We start from the raw sequence: 12,578 nt of genomic DNA on the forward strand, positions 1-12,578 counted from the left end.
CCTAACACAGTGCCAGGCTCAGGCTAGATAATCAACTAGTATTTGTTGAAAAAATAAATAATTGATTGAATGGATGAATTCAGAAAATTACTGGAGAAGTTGTTATATTTGCCAGCCATTTAGCTCTTTTATTCATCAAACAGATGGTTCTTTATGTTTGGCCTGATAGGTAGGGGAGAGTTTATTTTATTTATTTATTTTTAACGTTTTTATTGGAGTATAATTGCTTTACAATGGTGTGTTAGTTTCTGCTTTATAACAAAGTGGTTGGGGAGATTTTAAACTCAGTGTAGCTGGTGGTATCCTGAGCATAATTTGAAGGGTATTGCATGTTCCTGGCTGTACTCGAATGTCTATCCTACTTACATGTTTGACATTGCCACCTCCAAGGGCACTGTCTCCTGAAGTCATAGTTAAATTACACTTGTTGCTTGGAAACTGGCTGCTTAGTTCTTCCCCTTTAGCATATTAGCATGGGTTTATTTATTTATTGGTGCTCAGTGAGAATATCCTAACACGATATAAGGCAAGTTCTTCCAGGGCCTTTGGGGGAAGGCCTCCTTTTCACATCATGGAAATTAAAAGACCACTGTGGCAAACATCTGACGGTGTTAATGGTAGTAGCTGCTGTGATGATGGGGGTGGGGGTGGGAGGTTGGGAGTAGCTGTGGTTGCAAAGAGCAAATAAGCATTGGCTCAGGAATGAGCTAATGTGTCAATTCACTCAGAAAAAATGCCAAGAGCCTTGTGAAGGGGCTTGTGTTGACAGCTACTGGCCTAAAATTGCCTGGTAAATCTTGAAGACCACCCAGTCCATCAGGATCAACTTTTGGAGGACCTCTGGGGCAAGAGGTATTTAGATTTGAATATTGCCACGTGGCTTCTGACCAATTTTTGACTATTCCATTTATGCATTTTCTGTGCTTTCATCAAGAATGTTTTCTGAACCAAAAGTTGGTCTCAAAACTTTTAATTTTATGGGGAGGATGAAATAAAATATTTGAAATTAGGATTGTTCTAGAAAATCCAGGACCCATATTTGTCCTTATTTTTTCTTGGCCTTCCCGACTACCTTGATCATTGGCATATAATCTTATCTGCTAATTTAGCACTTTACTGTTTATAAAGTGCTTTCATATATATAATTATCAGTTGATTTCTCCTCAAGTACAGATATATATTTAATACTATCAAACACTTCTGTGCCCTGAACTCTGACTTGAGCCTGTGTAAACCAAATTATGTACAAGTAGGAACTACTTCAGCTGCCTTTTGTTGTCTCTCAATGCTGTCATTACACACTTCTCAAAGTCCAGACATCTTCCAAGTACTTTCTAACATTATTTTTCTTATGCTCTAGGCTAAAGCAAAAGAGTGATTTGACGCTGACAGTGATCTTCAGTGATCTCTCTGTCACATTTGTATCTTTTACATGGGGGGTGCTGGGAACAGGAAGTGAAATACAACAAAAGAGGGCCTTTTACATTTGTTCTTACTTGTTAAATAATGTTAAGTTAGTGAAGAGACCTAAAATATTCCTGAACATAACTGCTCTGCTACTGCGAAAGGTAAATTCCCATCTGACCTGGCTTTGAATTTTCTGTTTTCCCCAAATAACTGATAATGTTTTAGTTTCCATAGAGCTATCTTCTGACCGAGCAGCCTGAACGTGAGCTCTGCATTTCCAAGTTCAGAGTGGGAAGCACAGAACTGTGCAGGTCTAGTTCTAAAAGCTGGGCAACAGTTGATGGTGGAAAGAGCATCACCTCTAGTGTCAGACTAAGTCAAATCCCACTCTGACACCTCCTAGTTATATAATGTGAGAAAAGCTTTTGCATCTGCCAGACCTCAGCTTTCTCACTTATAAAGTGGCAGCAATAATGCCTACTTCATAGGGTTTTCTGTGAAAATTGCATGAGGCTTAAATATAAATGTATACAGACTATTTAGCGTAGTGCCTGTTATTTCTCTTCTTTTGTTTGCTTCCACCTTCAAAGCAAGCTGGAGCACTAGAGGCTGAACCTTTAATGACCTTGAGCCTTGGTTTGATCAACAAGAAATAGATGTAGAAATGACTGCCGCCACTTCTTTGCAAAGCCCCTTTAAAAGGCTTAGATCTCAGGGATGACGTTGGGTCCTTGCCTGTGGTCTGTATGTCAGTGAGAGAGGTGCTGGTTGTCAGGTGGAGAGTGCTTTAGGCAGCTGAAGGATATGTGCTCTCAGTCTCCCTAATTGGATTATTGGCATGGGAATTGCAGGCTTCAGGTTACCACCCCCCTTTTTCCCAAATAGAACTTGGAGGGCATGGAGGGCTCAGAGACTTCATTCCATTACTAAAGTCATCTAACAGGCTCATTTGAGTGTTTGCTATCATCATAATTTTAGTTTAATCCAACCTGGGTTATAGTTCATTCCCTTGAAGCTCTGGACTGGGTATCAAATGTGGGCTCAGTGCGTACTCAGGTCAGTGCCAAATGCTCTGCTTCTGCTGTATTTAGAATTACTCTATGAAAAGTTTCATCACCAGATTTTGCTAAGCTATCTGATAAAATCTGATGTCCCAGAACCAATTTCCACTGCAGAGGTCCTCTGGGAATAAGAATTTACTTGAGCCTGGTACAGAGAGTGCTACCTGGGTTATAGCTTCTGATGTCTCCTATGGTGTGAATGGGAGCCCTGAGATGACTGTGGGTGGGTCTTGGTTTTAGAGACTTTGGGACTTAAGAAGTAGGCCAAGGAGTGGTTGCCCTGCTAGTATCAGTTAGGGGGCACCACTCAATGTAGTCATGTCCCAGTTATTGGCAGAAACAAAAACAAGAACGATTGTTTGATTATCATCTGGTTTGGGTCTTTCTCTTTTAATTGTTTCAAGCTATCTTCTCCCTTGGGTAAAATATGACAGCTGAGGTCCAGTCTCATGGAAGTGGCTTGTGCATCTAATCTCAGAAAATTCAGCGTCTCTTATCTGACTCTGCAGTAGTCTTCTACCACCCATCTTCCACATTGAAACCAGGCTATCGTGTATCATTCGTTCAGGAGATGTGGCAAAGCATGAAACTCAGTTTATGGAATTCATAGTCTAGAAGGGAAGACCGAACCATCATCACCTACGTTTAAAAGAAAACTTTGGTATAAAGAAAATAAAGTCTAAACTCCATATTATGACACACACATTTCTCCTAAAATATAAACTCCACGTGGCCAGGGATTTTTGTTTTTTCCCTGATGATGTCTCAAGAATCTAGAAAAGTGATTGGCACATACTAAATGTTAAATAAGTTGTTGTATAATTGTGTTGAACCTGATTTTCCAACTTATCTCTTATCTCCCCTCCCCTCTTCCCTTATGTATTTTAAGCTCTGGCCATATCTGTGTGCTTGTAATTTTCTAAAAATGACAAGGTCTTACTTATGCTATTCCCAGTACCTGAGATTCTGTCCCCATAGTTTCTTTGCTTGCTCATATTAAACTCATATAAAGCGCATATAGATTTCAAGCCCACTCTCAAATGTCACCTCATGACGTCTTCTCGATCCTCTTGTCCATTGGCTTGTTTGCTCTTCAAAGCTTCTGGTAGCGCTTTGCTCCTATACATCTGCCGGAGCACCTATCACAGTCCATCTTCTTTAACAGTTTCTGTATCCTTCCTACCAGATTGTGAGCTCCTTCAGAGCAAGAACCTGTTTTGTCTGTCTTCCTACATGAATACACAACCTGGTCTATACAAAGCAGAAATGTTTGGTGGAATATAAATGGAATTAAAGGGCTTCCCTGGTGGCGCAGTGCTTGAGAACCTGCCTGCTAATGCAGGGGACATGGGTTCGAGCCCTGGTCTGGGAGGATCCCACTTGCCGCGGAGCAACTGGGCCTGTGAGCCACAACTGCTGGGCCTGCGCGTCTGGAGCCTGTGCTCCGCAACAAGGGAGGCCGCGATAGTGAGAGGCCCGCCCACTGCAATGAAGAGTGGCCCCCGCTCGCTGCAACTGGAGAAAGCCCTGGCACAGAAACAAAGACCCAACACAGCAAAGATAAATAAATTAATTAATAAACTCCTACCCCCAACATCTTCTTAAAAAAAAGGAACTAAATATAATTTCATATGCCTGCAATCCTTAGGAGGTAGAACCGATGCAATTAGGATTTGGCTGTAAATAATATTTGAAATGGAGATAATAATAATAACTCTTAGAGTTGTTCTATTAAATGATGGTATGTATGTAAGGTCTTAGCAGAGTGCCAGTAAGTGCTCAACAGGTGAGCACTTAACTGTTTGGTTGAGATAGTTGTTGTGAGCTTATAGTCGTCTCACTGTCCAAAGTCACTAACATTGTTATCAGCAGAACCATTAGATTCCGTCTTTATCATACAGATATAAATGTAATTTTTGAGAAGGAAGGTATCTTTTCCTTGACCCTAATAGTAAAATAAGGAAATACTAAAGATAAGGAAACTGAGGCTTGGTGAAATGAGGTGACTTTCCAAGACCCCACACTTGGTGGGTAGCAGAGCCCTAAAAGTAAATGTGCCTTGTTACCTGTAGTAAAAAATGATTCCTTAAAATTATTAGTTAAGTGGAGATGAAAATCACCTGGCAGACTGTGAAATATGTTCTAATAACGTCTAATTTAAAAAAAAATTATTTATTTTGGTGCGCCAGGTCTTAGTTGCAGCAGGCGGGATCCTTTAGTGGCGGCATGTGGGATCTTTTAGTTGTAGCATGCGGACTCTTAGGTGAGGCATGCATGGGGGATCTAGTTCCCTGAATAGGGATCGAACCCAGGCCCCCTGCATTGGGAGCGTGGAGTCCTACCCACTGGACCACCAGGGAAGTCCCCTAATGTGGAAATGAAGTCAGAGAACACATAACTCAGGCTTTTTCTATACATGTCAACCAAATCAGCTTATCGTGGTTGGGTTCCTGCTGTTAGACTTGGTGGTCTTTAAGCTGTACTACGAATCCATCCATTAAACATTAAACTTAAAAGAGACTTTATAGCGGCCCTAATTAAATGTGCGTGTGCCTTGCTATAAAGATCAAGGAAAATAGGGACCAGGATAGTTATGTGACTTGGCCAAGATCAAACATGTTAAGCTATTTCAGTTGTAAGGATGGCCCAAACAGTTGAAGGGTCTTACAGAATTGCTGACTGCTTTGGCCAGGGATGAATGTAGTAGGATCTTGGGGAGCCCTGATTGTTGATTCAGGAGGCAGAAGACCTACTTTGTGGGCCATGTGGTTTTCAATTTTTCTTAGTCTCAGTTTCCTCATCCACAAAATGGACATAAAAATAGAGGCCATGTCTAGCTCATCCAATGGAAGGATATATTAGATAATATGTAAAATATAAATTAAGAAACTATTTTATTATTGCTACTATTTTGTATGAGTTGAGAACTGAAATTCTCTCTAAGCTAAACTCAACTTTCTCTGGGAACTTAGCGTTAACCGTATCCATTTTCTCAATATGAAATAGGTCAGAGATAGAAAATGAGTGACACAACGAATGGATGGTTAGATTCTCTTTCTTAGAGATTTTTTTTTTGGATGGTAATAGATATGTTAGTTTGACCCTATGAGTCAGTCACATGATATTCTCCAGTGACTTGTAACTGGCTTAGCGCAGGTTCCCAAAGTTTTCTTCTTTAACTTCCTTAGTTATGTATAACTTTATCATTTGTGTTCTGACTTACTAAAACGTTCCTTGTTAAAATACTACTCACAAGAGACGTCTGATGGCCAAGAAATCTTTCCAGATCATTCAAATGAGTTCCTAGTGGTTATTTTTTGAAGGCAGGAAGTCACAAATTGCCAAGAATGAAAAAATCTTGAAAACACAGAGGTGTTTTCTGATCTTCAAAAGACTGATTATATTTCTGAATGGATGACCTGATCTGATTGAAATAACCCACCCGCTCTGTATGCATTTCTTACATTTATGACTTAGGTAACTTGATTATACATTCTGATTAATAGCTGAAATAATTGATCTGGTTAGCTGAAATATTTTATATAACTATGATTTAGAAATATATTTTACAAAGAATTAAACTTTATTTTTACCTAGGCTGTTGACGTGGACTCTGAGATTACTATTTGAAGGGTATTGTAGAGTAGTTTATATCACAGGTAACCCTCATTACTCTAGGGGTTCAAAACAAACTATATAAAATATAATACTAATTTTGTTTCCAACCTATGGAAGTTAAGAAACAATCAAGAATGGAAAATTACATGATACATTCATGTGACTGAAAATGAGGGCTGGTGCCTGCATTCTGTATATAAAAGTCACTTGGACTCTATTTTGTGAGGGAGTGAGAGTAGAGGAGCACAGAGTATTTCCAGGGAAACAAATAACTGTCTCTGGAAATCCTCTTCATGGGAAAATACTGCCTATGCCTCCACATCTTGTCCATTTCTTTATTAGTAACCACGGGTTCCCCAGGAATGTTCCAGCCCTCTCAGATCCCTCTGTTTTCTGAATTCCTATGAGACATACAGGAAAGTATGTAATGGTGTGGAAAACTGCATGGTAGTGTTTGTCTTGGTCTCTGATTATTCGTGAATGCTCCCAGTTTCCACTTGTACTGTAAATACCTTTAAGAGGAGCCCCATTGTGTACTTTGATATTTCCCAGAATCCAGCACAGTGCCGGGCACATAGTAAGCACTCAGTAGATGCATAATTAATCAACACTAACTGGGAAATTTCCCAAGGTCTGGATTCTGTTTCAGATTATCTGAATGGTATCTCATATAGGGCCACATGCTGATAGGTGCTTATTGATGGGTTTGATTGAAACTATAAACAGAATACTAACTCAATTCTTTAACTCCTGTGATAATGTGAATTTGAGCTCTCAGTCTTTTTTCTCATTTAACTTGTCTTTCCCAGACGGTTTTAAGTTTGATGCTTCTACAGTTTTTTAAACTCCAACTTATCAATTTCTTCTTTCACAAATCATGGTTTTGGTGTTTTACCTAAAAAAAAAACATGAACAACTAACAATCTATATTACAAAGGATTGGCCATTGAGTTACGTAGAACTAAAGTCCCAATTAAGCAATTTGTATAATGATCTTTGAAAAGGATTCTCTCTTTTGACTTATTTACATGTATTTTGGACTTTTTCCTAAATAAAAGTTTTTAAGTAGAAGAAAGAAAATTTTGATGCTTCTGATTGAGGTCACCTGGGTTATCACTGAAAATTGCATTAGGAAGGAGTCTTACATTCTTTAAGCCATTGGAGGTGGAAGAGATTATAAGAGATTTCAGTTCAATCCTTTTAATTGTACTATGAAGAAATAGGTCCATTGTGGCTAAGTGACTTGTCCAAGGTTATTCATCAATCCATTTAATGTTACATTTTGAGTACCTGTTTGTTTGTTTGTTTTTTTGCGGTACGCGGGCCTCACACTGTTGTTGCCTCTCCCGCTGCGGAGCACAGGCTCCGGACGTGCGGGCTCAGTGGCCATGGCTCACGGGCCCAGCCACTCCGCGGCCTGTGGGATCTTCCCGGACCGGGGCACAAACCCGGCAAAATCGGCAGGCGGACTCTGAACCACAGCGCCACCAGGGAAGCCCTGAGTACCTGTTTTATTCCAGATGACATAGAGAGTTAAGAGCAGTCTCTTACTTCGTAAATCTCCAGCCACAGTTCCCATTCCAATCCTAACCTCAAGTTGTCTACCTTAAAAATATTATCACTTAGTGCAGTGATATCTTTCCTTTCCCCCTTCCTAAACACACATTGGAGAAATTATATGTCCAGAAGTTTTGCTGGGCCCTGCCTATTTACAACTGTTTCATAACCGTAGCACTTTATGGTAAGGAGATTTCATAACACTTTGCTTCTAAAGGTAGGACAAGACTATTTTTTAAAAATCTTGCTTCAAGAAGTTCTTGAAAAATTCACAATTTTAGTGATAAGTGAGGAGCTCTTGGCATATCGCAGGAACAAAATGGGATTTGGGAATCCATGTCTCAAGGGATCAGATTACTGTGTTTGGAGAATGTGTGAGGATATCATGGCTCTGCTACCGAAAAGCAGATAGCATCAGGCTGGGATAGAGCCTGATTGTCACTCAACAGCTCTCACCTTAGAAAAGCAGCTCCACTTTTCTGTACTTGAAGGAGACGAATATTAGCTCCAGTTTAGTCCAAGATATAAAATGATATGCTTAGACATGTAGTATCTTGCCATATAACTTTTTAATGTTTTTGATGAAGATGGTGACTGGACCAGTGATCGTGGATAAACTAAAGATTTGGGGCAGAGACTTCCGTGTTATTTAGGAGCTTGGTTCACTTCTGCAGTGTACTGAATGTCTTCAGCAGTGATGCTGCCCGGGTTTGAGAGAGGAGCACGCTAGGGCTAGAAGAAAAGAAAATTAAAGGTGTCATGAGAGGGGTTGTTCACAGGCCTAGAAACCTGCTCCAGTTAGTGAGGATGGCAGCGAGATGATATGGCTTTCTGTCCCAGCCTCCTTCCATCCTGCTAGTGTCAAGGACTGGTACCCAAGAGGTCCTGACCTTTGACAGCATTGAAAAGCCAGTTGTCAGAGTAAGACATCATTGTTTTCAACCTTTCTTTATGTATGTATTTAATTATGGGGGAAGCAATCGGAATCCTAGATGTTAAGGGTGAGTTAGAGAAATAGGTTCTCAGGCTTGGCTTGCAGTATCGTGTGACATAAGGAAACTGTACTAGCTAATCCAAGTTTGGAAAATATTAGGAGATAAAGTTCTTGGCATAGGGCCTCTAAAAGTAAAAAATCTGAAAAATTACAGAAAATTCTCTAGTAGATCTGACTCTAGGTTTCTCCATCGGTCTACATCCCCCCTGCCTCCCCCCCCACCCCCCCCACCAGCCCCCTCTTCATGAGAACAGAAGACGAAAGAGGAAGGGACCATCTGGCCCAGCATGCCAGCTTTTTATTTGGTTGCTCTCAATCCTACCTTCCTGTTTGGATCAACCCTCCCCTCTGCCCATACTTCAGAAACCAATCAAGGTGTCTCCTAAACTCATTTATTCCCTTTGTTTCAACCACCTTCTTGGGTAACTTTTTCCATATGCTTACATCCTTGCCTCACAACAGACTTTTTTTTTTTCATCCAAAATGGCCTGATTAGACTTAGGAAAAGCCATTTACTCAAGTATACAACAAAGTGTTTCTGAAGATCCCAAATAACTTTTCATTACTTTTGATGACCAGGATATATAAATGGAGGAAAACTCACTGTGTTTAAAAATAACTGACTGAAGGACAGTGATGCTGAGTGGTATGGAATTAAAGAACACATTGTTGTTAGCATTGAATCTTTTACCCCAAGTTAAATGGTCTAATCTAGATTTGCAGCTATAGCCTGTGATTATTATTATTTTTAAAATTTAGCATTTGTCTATTTTGTTGCTCCAGTTTGGCTTCATTCCCTTCAACATGGTGACATTAGTACTTTTTATGTTGCCTATTGTGGACCAATTTTCTTCAGCTGTTGCTAAAACTTACTAAAATGCCAGATGTCATGTTGGAAACACGAAACCTGAAAGAAGGTCATAAATCACAAAAACAAACCATAAAGAAAAAATAATAAAATACGCTGAGCGCTGTGCTCTGGAGCTTCCCAGCTTTAAGTCTCCTTTTGTTCACCCCTCTCCCCACCCCATCGTGCTCCCTACCCTGCCTCCATCTTTTAGGACCAGGGGTGTGGTGGGAGCTCAGCAGTTTCTCACCTAAGTCTTGACTGTTTATTTTGCAGATTCCGAGCAGAGCACTGGTTCAGACTCTGAGGTGATCACTGAGCGGTCTTCCTGCTCCTTTGACACTCACGCTGACCTGGGCCCTGGTGCTGCAGGCCCTGTGCCTGCTGCCATGTCTTCCATGGAGGAGATTCAGGTGGAGCTGCAGTGTGCTGACCTCTGGAAGAGGTTCCATGACATTGGAACCGAGATGATCATCACCAAAGCAGGCAGGTAAGGACAAGTTCCTTTGCAGAGCCACGTTCGAAGAACAAGAAAACAAATGTAGGAGCTGTTACATTTTTCTTTTCACTTATTTGTGGTAGTAGCATTGGTGCAGCCAAAGCAACTCACACTCACTTTTCAGCATCTGGATGTCTTGGTAAAGTGCTTTTCTTGTGTTTACTGTGATTTTGCTATTTTCCTCCAGGGACCACTCAAACCTAAATCGCCTCTACCCTCACAAACATTTTCTGCCTGCAAATGTATTCCAGCTAATACTGGAGATCCATGGTGCATAACAGTCAAACAATAGATTTCCAAAGCAAGTGTTACTTCACCAACCAATGTTTTCAAGAGAAAAAGCTTGCATCTTCTAAGGCATTTAAATCAGCCAGGTATTTTTGTAAGAATTTTGTTTTTGGTAAAATTTGGGCTTGGTGCATTTTTGGAGCCCTGCGGATTGATCCATTGTGTTTTATAGTTGGCTTGAAATGTGATTACTTTAATGGGACCTGGTGGAAACTCTTGCAAAATGATTTATGTAGGATGATAAAAGTTTTAAAAACACAACGTCTCTTGAAATAAACACTGTTAATTAAGCTACTCTTTTATTGGTATCTTTAAATTTTTCATGGTTAGGTATCTGTTTTGTGCTGGATATTCAACATGTATTTCATTATTTAAACTTCACAGGAATCCTATGAGGTAGGATGTGATAATTCCGTATATGGATGAGGATGCAAAACCTGGAAGAGGTTAATTAACTTGACTAAGGCCACACAGGTAGTAAAGGGCAGCTCCAGAATTCTACCCAAATCTGTTTGGCTCCAAAACAATTGTCTCAACTGTTTGTAAGTCTGCACTGTTAAGAAATGGTTATACCTTTCGCCCCTTGGATTTAAAATGAAAATGATTTAAATCAAAATAAATTTGGACTGAGTTTATTAGTATATAGGAATAGTTCACTGAAATTAAAATAATTATAGTGCTTTCATATTTACAAAGTCAACCCACTGTCTCACATCACAGAGACCAAAAAGACTCACCTCATTGATCATAAGCTGTCTTCATGCACATAGACGTTTAAAGTAAAAGCATAGTTTGGTTGGGTCTAGTTCACTTGAATGCATATAGAGAAACCTCTCAATACAATAATATATCACAAAATGGTGAGCTTAAAATGAACCTGAAGTCTTATTCATTTTCATCCTCCTCGGTAAACCCTCTTCCTTCTTTAAGTTTTAGTAGAGAATAAAACCATTAAAAAGCTTCTTAGGAGGAGCAATTTTGAAGGAGAATTACTTTCAAAATTACTTTTCGGAATTTCTTGTTTTTAAAATTGAAGTATAGTTGATTTACAATGTTGTGTTAATTTCTGCTGTACAGCAAAGTAATTCAGTTATACACACACACACATATACACATTATTTTTTATATTCTTTTTCGTTATGGTTTATCACAGGATAGTGAGTATAGTTCCCTGTGCTATACAGTAAGACCTTGTTGTTTATCCAGAATCACTTTCAAAAACCATCTCTTTTTTGTTGCTTGTGTTTCAGTCTACATCTTGAGTCTACATTTTGAGATATGACTTGGAAAGAAACAGCAATTCAAGGAAAAAGTGTTTACTCTTTTTCTTAGTTTTTGGCAAGGGCATTGGTTTGGTGAGAGGGGAAATATGACTTTTTTTGTCTGTAAGATTTTCCAGTTTTTATTTTGGGTCTTTACTTACGACTATTATGTCTGTGTATTTTAGTCACTTTTGTTCCTGATATCATTCCCTTGTTCCCTGCACTTCAGTGAATTCAGTTTACCCGAGCACCTCCTTGACAATTCTCCTGTGACCTCATTTCATGATTTTCTGCAATGTTTACTTTTCCATATCTCTGCCTTCACAAATTCATGTTGATACCTGAATATATCCGGAGATTCCCAGCACAGACATACAGTTTGTTCTTTAATCATATCCCTTTATTTAGGTTTAGAAACTACATTCATTGCTTCCATATTGGAGTGCCTCAGCCATTGCTGTTGCTACCAGTAACTCTGCTCAAGTAATTCCAGAACCACTCAGAAACATGCAAAGAAGTCTTCCTCTTCTGTTAATTTTTTTCATTCCCTCCCCATCCTCCAAGTTGATTCTTTCCTTTTCACTTCATTTTTCTTCCTATGTAGTGTCTTTTTCAGTTTTAACTCCAATTTCCATTTTCTTTCTTTCTTTCTTTTTTTTTTTTGTGGTACGCGGGCCTCTCACTGTTGTGGCCTCTCCCGTTGCGGAGCACAGTCTCCGGACGCGCAGGCTCAGCGGCCATGGCTCACGGGCCCAGCCGCTCCGTGGCATGTGGGATCTTCCTGGACCGGGGCACGAACCCGTGTCCCCTGCATCGGCAGGCGGACTCTCAACCACTGCGCCACCAGGGAAGCCCCAATTTCCATTTTCTTAGTTACTGTTAGTTATGTATGACTCTCTGTTCTTTTTCCCTCTCAGAAGATCTTAGTCACCACCTACTTCTTCTCACATCCCAAAGTATAATCCCGTTGATTCAGAACTACTGTAGTCTACAGAGCCCTCAATCTTTGAATGCACCAACAAAACCTGCATGATCAGCACCATGG

At 39.9% G+C, this 12,578-nt stretch overlaps 1 protein-coding gene across 1 annotated transcript in view; it reads left to right on the forward strand.

Moving 5' to 3' along the window:
• The window catches only part of TBX15 (T-box transcription factor 15), a gene marked incomplete at its 5' end in the record, with an annotated part of 99,614 nt that overhangs the window by 48,432 nt on the left and 38,604 nt on the right, over positions 1 to 12,578 (forward strand). Inside the window, one exon of the mRNA XM_082833055.1 lies at positions 9,761 to 9,974. Coding sequence (XP_082689181.1) covers positions 9,761 to 9,974 — 214 coding nt within the window. The remainder of the gene's footprint in view (positions 1 to 9,760; positions 9,975 to 12,578) is intronic.

This window comes from Leucopleurus acutus (genome assembly GCF_964270905.1).
Source record: "Leucopleurus acutus genome assembly, chromosome: 2".
Taxonomy (NCBI): domain Eukaryota; kingdom Metazoa; phylum Chordata; class Mammalia; order Artiodactyla; family Delphinidae; genus Leucopleurus; species Leucopleurus acutus.